Here is a 9,427-nt window from a genome sequence, read left to right as displayed (position 1 = left end):
AAAAAAAAAAAAAAAAAAAAAAAAAAAAGATACAGAACTGCAGAATGGATAAGAACTCACCACCAAGTCTCTGTGGCTTGTCTCTCAGGAGACTCAACTAACACATAAGGACTCACATAAACACAAAGTAAAGGAATGGAAAAAGGAATTTCATGCAAATGGACACCAAAAGTGAGCAGAGACAGCTATTCTTGTATCAGACAAAAAAACTTTAAAGCAACAGCAGTGAAAAGAGACAAAGAGGGACATTATATAATGGTAAAAGGCCTTGTCCAACAGGAAAATATCACAATTCTAGACATATATGCACCTAACACTGGAACCCCTAAATTTATAAAACAATTGCTAATAGACCTAAGAAATTAGATAGACAGCAGCACAATAATAGGGTTGACTACAACACTCCACTGACAGCACTAGACAAGCAAGACAGAAAGTCAACAAAGAAACAATGGATTTAAACTATACTTTGGAACAAATGGACTTAACAGATATATACAGAACATTTCAGCCAATGACTGCAGAATACACATTCTATTTAACAGCACATGAAACTTTCTTGAAGATGGACTATATGATAGGCCACAAAATGATCCTCAATAAATTTAAGAAAATTGAAATTATATCAAGCACTCTCTCAGACCACAGTGGAATAAAACTGGAAATCAACTCCAAAAGGGACCTTCAAAGCCATGCGAAAACATGGAAGTTAAATAACCTGCTCCAGAATGATCGTTGGGTCAAAAACGCAATCAAGATGGAAATTAAAAAATTCTTTGAACTGAATGACAATAGTGACACAAGCTATCAAAACCTCTGGAATACAGCAAAGGAAGTGCTAAGAGGAAAGTTCATAGCCCTAATCGCCTACATCAAAAAGACTGAAAGAGCACAAACTGACATTGTAGGGTAAAAATCAAAGAACTAGAGAAACAAGAACAAACCAAACCAAACCCAGCAGAAGAAATGAGATAAGATTGGAGCAGAACTAAATGAAATTCAAGCAAACCAACAGAAAATATAAAAGATAAATGAAACAAAAAGCTGGTTCTTTGAAAAGATAAATAAGATTGATAGATCATTAGCACGATTAACCAAGAAAGAAGACAGAAAATCCAAATAACCTCATTAACAAATGAAACGGGAGATATTGCAGCTGACACCACTGAAATACAAAAGATCATTCAAGGCTGCTATGAACATCTTTACACACACAATCTAGAAAACCTAGCCAAGATGAATAAATTCCTGGAAAAAGACAACCCTTTAAATCAGGAAGAATTAGATACCTTGAACAGACTAACAATAAGCAGCAAGATTGAAACAGTAATTAAAAAATTACCAACCAAAAAAAGTCCAGACAAGACTGAGTCACAGTAGAATTCTACCAAATTCTTTCGACACTTTTTCACAAGATAGAGAAAAAGGGAACCCTCCCTAATTCAATTTATGAAGCCAGCAACACCCTAATGCCAAAACCAGGAAAGAATACAACCAAAAAAGAAAACTACAGACTGATATCCTCATGAACATAAATGCTAACATCCTTAACAAAATGCTAGAGAACCAAATCCAACAACATAACAAAAAGATAATCCACCATGATCAAGTGAGTTGCATAATAGGGATGCAGGGATGGTTAACATATGCAAGTCAATAAATGTAATACACGACATAAACAGAATTAAAAACAAAATCATGTTATCATCTCAATAGATGTAGAAAAAGCATTTGACAAAATCCAGCATCCCTGTATGATTAAAACTCTCAGCAAAATCGGCATATAAGGGACATATCTCAATGTAATAAAAGCCATCTATGACAAACCCACAGTTAACATAATACTGAATGGGGAAAGGCTGAAAGCATTCCCTTTGAGAACTGGAACACGACAAGAATCTCCACTCTCACCACTCCTCTTCAGTACAGTACTGGAAGTCCTAAACAGAGCAATCAGACAAGAGAAAGAATCCAAATCAGTAAAGAGGAAGTCAAACTGTCACTGTTTGCTGATGATATGATCATTTACCTTGAAAATCCTCGAGACTTGTCTAGAAAGACCCTAGAACTGATAAAAGAATTCAGCAAGGTTTCCAGATACAAGATTAACGTATACAAATAAGTAACTCTTCTATACACCAACAGCGACCAAGTGGAGAGTCAAATCAAGAACTGAACCACCTTTACCATAGCCGCCAAAGAATAAAATACCTAGGAATATACCTAACCAAGGAGGCGAAAGACCTCTCCAAGGAAAACAATAAACCACTGCTGAAAGAAATCAGAGATGACACAAACAAATGGAAACACATCCCATGCTCATGGACGGGTAAAATCAATGTTGTGAAAATGATCATACTGTCCAAAAAAATCTACAAATTCAATGCAATCCCCATCAAAATACAACCATCATTCTTTACAGAATTAGAAAAAAAATTCTGAAATTCATATGGAACCAAAGAAAAGCCCACATAGACAAAGCAAGACTAAGCAAAAAGAACAAATCTGGAGGCATCACACTACCTGGTTTCAAGCTATACTATAAGGCTACAGTCACCAAAACAGCATGGTACCGGTATAAACATAAACACATAGACCAGTGGAACAGAAAAGAGAACCCAGAAATAAACCCAAATACTTACAGCCAACTGATCTTCGACAAGGCAAACAAAAACATAAGATGGGGAAAGGACACCCTTTCCAACAATTGGTTCTAGGATAATTGGCTAGCCACATGCAGGAGAATGAAACTGGATCCTCATCTCTCACCTTATATAAAAATCAACTCAAGTGGGATTAAGGACTTAAATCTAAGACCTAAAACTACAAAAACTCCAGAAGATAACATTGGGAAAACCCTTCTGGACATTGGTTTAGGCAAGGAATTCATGACCAAGGACCCAAAAGCAACTGCTATAAAAACAAAGATAAATAGCTGGGACTTAATTAAACTAAAGAGCTTTTGCACGGCAAAAAGAACAGTCAGCAGAATAAACAGACAACACACAGAGTGGGAGAAAATCTTCACAATCTGTGCATCTGACAAAGGACTAATGTCCAGAATCTACAACAAACTCAAACAAATCAGTAAGAAAAAACAGACAATCTCATAAAAAAGTAGGCTAAGAGCATGAATAGATAATTCTCAAAAGAAGATATGCAAATGGACAACAAACATATGAAAAAATGCTCAACATCACTGATAATCAGGAAAATGCAAATCAAAACCACAATGCAATACTGCCTTACTCCTGCAAGGGCCATAACCAAAGAAATAAAAAAAAAAAACAGTAGATGCTCATGTGGATGCAGTGTCAGGGACCACTTCTACACTGTTGGAATGTAAACTAGCACAGCCAGTAGGGAAAACAGTGTGGAGATTCCTTAAAGAACCAAAAGTAGAACTGCCATTTGATCCAGCAATTCCACTACTGGGTATCTACCCAGTGGAAAAGAAGTCATTATACAAAAAAGATACTTGCACACGCATGTTTACAGCAGCACAGTTTGCAATTGCAAAATTGTGGAACCAACCCAAATGCCCATCAGTCAATGAGTAGATAAAGAAACTGTGTACAACGGAACACTACTCAGTCATAAAAAGGAATGAATTAATGGCATTTGCAGTGATCTAGATGAGAATGGAGACTATTATCCTAAGTGAAGTAACTCAGGAATGGAAAAGCAAACACCGTATGTTTTTACTGATATGTGGGAGCTAAGCTATGAGCACACAAAGGCATAAGAATGATACAATGGACTTTGGGGACTTGGGGAGAAGGATAGGGGTGGTGAGGGATAAAAGACTACAAATGGGGTGCAGTGTATACTGCTTGGGTGATGGGTGCACCAAAATCTTACAAAGCATGACTAAAGAACTTACTCATGCAACCAAACACCACCTATACCTCAATAACCTATGGAAAATAAAAAATAATTTAAAAAAGAACAGCTTAGCCCAGTCATCACATGGAACCATGAGAAATAATAAATTATGCTTCAAGCAAAAATTGATTATAAAATTGGTTTGGCTTGTTTGGTTGAGTAAAAAAAAACTGAGCATATATATCTGATGAAATAGCTTCTAGAATTAAAACTAGCTATAAATATAAAAATTATGTAGATTTTAGAAAACTATATACATGTAGAATCTGATAACATTTTGCTATTTCCTGATAGACTAATTTGCATCTCAGATAAGAAGGTAAGGAGGAGATGGAGACAGAAACATAATTTCATAGTTTGAAATTATGAAAAAGCCATGCATTGTATTGGAGGCCAACTATTATACTGAGCCATTGTCAGGAATTAGAAATATTTGGATTCTGTATGTCCGACGGCTGGTTTGTAAGTGACAGAGTCTCAATCTTGGTTTTACAATATTCCAAAGTTTTAAAAATTCTTCTGGGAGTATTGTGAAATTTCCAAAATACCAACCATGTTTTAGTTTTTCATGAAATATGTCATTTGTGGGAAAAGAAGTCTTTTAATTGTGAGATTAGGTATCTTCTGCTCTCGAAGGTTGGAGATTGGCAGATTATGCCACCTTCTTACATGATAATGATTAAAACTGGAAGGGTTTTTTCTTCTTAATTCTAGTAGATGTGACGGGTTTTTAATATACCTTTAAAAGGAGGTTTTGCTAGCTTTTGGTTGCCTGAGGAGGGGGATAATGCATAGTGTGATTTCCTGCCTTGGCCAGCAGAGGCCTCCATGTGCCTCTTGAAGTCAAGTTTTCCTGGATTCAGGAAGGAATGTGAGACCAATGCGTTGCCTGTCAAGGACAGCAGGGATCACGTGTGAGGGCAGCACGTTTCTGAGACTCCATTCCAGGATTTTAGCAGATGCGCCTGTACTGAGGCTACCTGCTCTGTGTCAGGCAGAAGACAGGGACTAAACAGAAATTCCTTGTAACACACAGCTAACATTATAGTCACTTTTGTATTTGGGCGAGGCCTCCCTGCAACTCCTGTCAAAGGCACTTCAGTTCTGGGGTGGCTGCAATTTTGAAGTGTGCACAGATAAGTTATTTCAAAGAATCTACAGTTAGCCTTGTGATCTGCCAAGAGGAAGTAGCTGAAGGGACAATGTGCTAGTTCTGAGGCTAGGATTTAAGAGGCAGGCCCTGTGCATGTTGTCTGTTAGGAGGCCAGGATGAGACTGTAAGAGGGATGTGAGCAACTTATAGCCATCAACTCAGTGGCTCCAGCTAACAAGCAGCAGACCCCAAGAGCAGTGAACCCACTGCTGAGCCACCTAGCAGATGCATGAGCATGCTTAACCAAAATTAGCTGAACCTAGCTGGTTAGAGGACAACTGCTCTGTAGATCTCTTGACAAGGGATCAGTAATAAATAGCTATTATTATTATTTTTTATTATACTTCAAGTTCTGGCATACATGTGCAGAACGTGCAGGTTTGTTACATACGTATACACATGCCATGGTGGTTTGCTGTACCCAACAACCCATCATCTATATTATGTATTTCTCCTAATGCTAACCCTCCCCTAGCCCCAAACTCTCTGACAGTCCCCAGTGTGTGATATTCTCCTCCTTGTATCCATACGTTCTCTCTGTTCAACACCCACTTATGAGTGAGAATATGCGGTGTTTGGTTTTCTGTTGCTGTGTTAGTTTGCTGAGAAATGATGGTTTCCAGCTTCATCCACATCCCTGCAAAGGACATAAACTTATGCTTTTTTATGGATGCATAGTGTCTCATGGTATATATGTGCCATGTTTTCTTTATCCAGTCTATCATTGATGGGTATTTGGGTTAAACAGCTATTATTTTTAAGCTACTAAATTTGAGGTGGTTCGTTATAAACTAGCAAAATAATATACTCTAATTATAATCATAGCAGTCATAAAGCTATTACTGATGCTTATTTCAAGATGAACACTACATTAACAAAATATTTTAACAATAATGTGAGACATAATATTTCATCAATCATGAAGTGATTACTGATACTTATTTCAATATGATTACTATTACATTAGCACAATATTTTAACAATAATATAAGATTCATATGGTCTACTTTGGAAATAATTACTAAATTTTTCTTTATGCTTGGTAGAATTAGTAGAAGACAATGACTCCTCCTATGATATTAACACCTCTCTACCAACCTACTATATTTTTATAAGAAATGTACTTCAGGACAGAAAGTGTTAACTCACAGTCCTTCTGCAATGCACTCCAGTAAAAGCACATTTCCTCTTAATTCCTCTTGGTTACTTGCATTGCCTTCTGGAGTTAAAAATGTTGGTGGCCTCTCTCTATTTGATTTAGCTGCAAACAAGAAAATCAATATACATTACAACTTATAAATATGCATTTCTATAAACACAGTTCATTATCAAAAAGCTATCTAAAATTCTAATCCCTTTTTAAGCTATTTAATATTAATTGTGAAATTTGATAAGCTACAAATACATACTCTCTGCCTTATAACTAGTCATAACTCACTCAGTTACCCAGAAACAGAAACAATTTTGGTTGCATAAGCACTAATAATAAGGACTGTTTTTCTTTTGTGTATTTCCTTAATTTGGGTTAGGTTTTTACAAATTTTCTGTGGGTTATAAAATTTTCAAAATGTTGACATGGAGAGGAAAATCATGTTATCAAACTATATTTCCTTCAGGATTAGTGCTTAGGTCAAAGCAAAAATTAACTGTCTATTTTCTGGAAAATGTCAGGTTTTATAAAGATATGCTTATAGAAGGGGTATCCTGGTTTACAGTGGGAACAATATTATAGCCAATATCACTGATTAATCATATTAAGATCCCCAAACTGCAACGTTTATGGAAAACAAAAAGTAGAGAGTTACTGACAGAGGTCTTGCAAATATTATGCCACAAATTAAGAATAATGTTGGCATTAAATAAATGGAAATCATTTTTCTCAATGAAAAAATAAAGAGGGTCCAAGTCAAAGATCTTAGGGATGGTTATACAGGCCATCTTCTTTTTATGGCAGCCTTTCCAAAAGGTGGCCTTATCTTCTGAAGGCTTCTTAGGAAAACTTGAAGCAGAAAGTACATAATCGTAAGTAAGGCTTTTTAACCCTTGAAGCTTTTCAGCTCTTTAATGCATTATCTACTTGATGCTTATAAAAACAGAATGAAAACGTAATATGATATGAATTATTCTTATTTCTAAGAAAAAAATCCAATGCCAGAAGAGGTTTTACTTGAGAGAAATTAGTTTTCCTAAGAATGTAGAGATTGTGCAGGTAAACTTACTCCTCTAAAATCACTTTGGGAATGGTCTTGGGGCCCATATTTTCAGGAGTATATTCAAATAAAATAAAATAAAGTAGCAATTGTGGAGTGTCTGTCTTGGTCACTGATGAGACCTTAATGTCTTTTAGTCAAATCTCAAGGGTAAAAAATTAATATAGCAGCAATTCTGCCTTATGGATAATTAAGAGGACCCTATATCCAAAACCCATTATTTTCATTCATAGACTCTACATGAGAACATTTCCCATAAGGAAATCAAATCCATTTCTATCTAAAATAATGAAGTTAAATGCTCTACTTTTAAAAAGATTACTTCCATTGAAGACAGTGATTTGGTCTGACTTGCTTTTAAACAAAACTAAGAGAAACGGTATTGCTAATTATATTGATAATGTCACATGAAAACAGATGAGAAATGTAATGATTTACTACGAAATCCACTTTATGTTAGTTGCTAAAAGCTTTGATGAGTCAATATTCTAGCAAGTTAATGTACCCTGCTAACTCTTACTTAGTTCACAAGAAAAGTTATGAACAGAACAAAACACGGAAAACATAATTCTGAACATACATGAAAGATTTTTTCCAAATCAGTGAAATGGTTCTTTACACGAAAACAGTTACAACAGGTTTCATTATTATACACACGTCATGGAGAATGCTCTAGCGTCATGCTTCAAAGTTTAGAGCTAAATTTCTTAAGAAACATACATTTATACTAGTGGTATTAAACATGTAACTAGAAATTTCATAAAGAAATAAGGTTAAATAGCCATGGAGGTGAAGTTAGTGAACTAAATTCTACAATGAAGGAGAGAATATCAGTTACAATCACCATAACTCACCACCATAAAACTCAGTGTCACTCAAATTAGCAGCTATAGTGTCATTCAATTCATCCACTGAAATAAACAGAATATTATGAAGAGGGCACAAAAGTAGCAGAGAAGGGTCAAAAAGTACTGGGCAATAAAAGCAAATGTATGCAGCTATGCTGACCAACTGCTGTCCCTATCAAGTAAAAACAGGGCTTTACATTGTACATGACTAACTCTTTAATTTACTCAGCCACCCCCAACCAGGAATATGCAGACATTTAACTTAAGCTGCAGGACTGCCAGTAAGAGGCACTGTGGAGCATAAAGCCCATGCAAATGCTCAGAAGACCAGGTGGTTCAGAAGGTTATCACAGAACCAGTCATGATAATAAAAGCAAGAAATGCAAAATCCAGTATTTAGGGTATGCACAATATTTGTAACACATATGCCACTTTAGTGAGCATTCATGGGTGATTTCCTGATAATGAACCTGTTTACTTCAAAGTCAGTAGTATATAATTGTTTCTATATTTTATACATATTTGTAAATTAAAGGAGAGATTCGGGAAGCTGAACTCTTACCAGAAATCACCTTCACGGAAATAGGTTGCTTCTGCTGTATGGTTTGAGTATGATTAAATCTGGCATAACAGATATAGTCTTCACGGGTATCCTCTGGGAGGACATTGGAAAAATACAGGTCCCCATTCAGACCTTGAGAAACTCTCTCACTTTGTGGAAGTCTTTGAAAGGCTGGAGAAAGGCAGAGAGATATCCAGATTATTCCATCATAAAGTGGCTAACCTCCAAATTAGCAAGATAAATGTATCTACTAATAGGTCTGTGAACTTCATTTGAATATATTTTTTTCTCTATACAACTCTTTGGGTAAAAGCAAATAACTGTAAAAAAAAAAAACAAAAAACACACACAACACACTAAAACTCAAACTCTACCTCCCTGACCCTACCTTCTCTGGGGTGGGGGCAGAGGTGAGATTAGAGTTATACAGTGAAGTGTTTTATTAAGCAAATGTAAACAAAATGTGTTTTCCAAAAAGTTTGTGTGATTTTCCTAATATCTAAATGGATCCCTAACTGTTAAATACACACACACATGTATCTTAGAAAATCATTAAGGAAGCTTCTAAAAATGTTAACGTGGATTGCATCTACACACAAAGTTCAGAAACTAAATACTTGGAGAGCATCTAATGGTGAGCCGGGTCCTGTGCAAGACACTGGGCATGCCAGAGTCCCAGCCCTGTCTGAGGTCATCATCCAGTTGAAGAATCAGGCAGCAAATGGGCGGCTGATAATAATTGGGTGCGACGTGACACTACTTATCTAAT

General features: G+C 36.0%; 1 protein-coding gene and 1 long non-coding RNA gene across 51 annotated transcripts in view; one reads left to right on the top strand and one right to left on the bottom strand.

Annotated features, from left to right (window-relative positions):
- LOC116550319 overlaps positions 1-2,335 on the top strand; it is a 15,324-nt gene extending 12,989 nt beyond the window's left edge. Inside the window, exon 3 of the long non-coding RNA XR_004268335.1 lies at positions 2,202-2,335. This is a non-coding gene — a long non-coding RNA (uncharacterized LOC116550319). The remainder of the gene's footprint in view (positions 1-2,201) is intronic.
- The window catches only part of NRCAM (neuronal cell adhesion molecule), a 315,121-nt gene that overhangs the window by 65,915 nt on the left and 239,779 nt on the right, over positions 1-9,427 (bottom strand). For 39 of the 50 annotated variants that reach the window (XR_004268326.1, XR_004268330.1, XR_004268327.1 and 36 more), the window contains 3 exons: positions 8,659-8,829; positions 8,103-8,159; positions 6,188-6,299 (listed from right to left, as the gene is read on the bottom strand). Coding sequence is in view for 47 of the 50 variants with exons in the window: in XM_032276246.1 (XP_032132137.1) it covers positions 6,188-6,299; positions 8,103-8,159; positions 8,659-8,829 (340 nt within the window). In the remaining 3 variants the exon portion in view is untranslated. The remainder of the gene's footprint in view (positions 1-6,187; positions 6,300-8,102; positions 8,160-8,658; positions 8,830-9,427) is intronic. The other 11 variants (XM_032276261.1, XM_032276263.1, XM_032276280.1 and 8 more) reach the window with 1 other exon arrangement.

This window comes from Sapajus apella, unplaced genomic scaffold (genome assembly GCF_009761245.1).
Source record: "Sapajus apella isolate SASKATOON/1434 unplaced genomic scaffold, GSC_monkey_1.0 scaffold7, whole genome shotgun sequence".
NCBI classification, from domain to species: Eukaryota; Metazoa; Chordata; class Mammalia; order Primates; family Cebidae; genus Sapajus; species Sapajus apella.
Note: the sequence above shows the minus strand (reverse complement) of the source record. Positions and strands in the feature narration are given on the sequence as shown.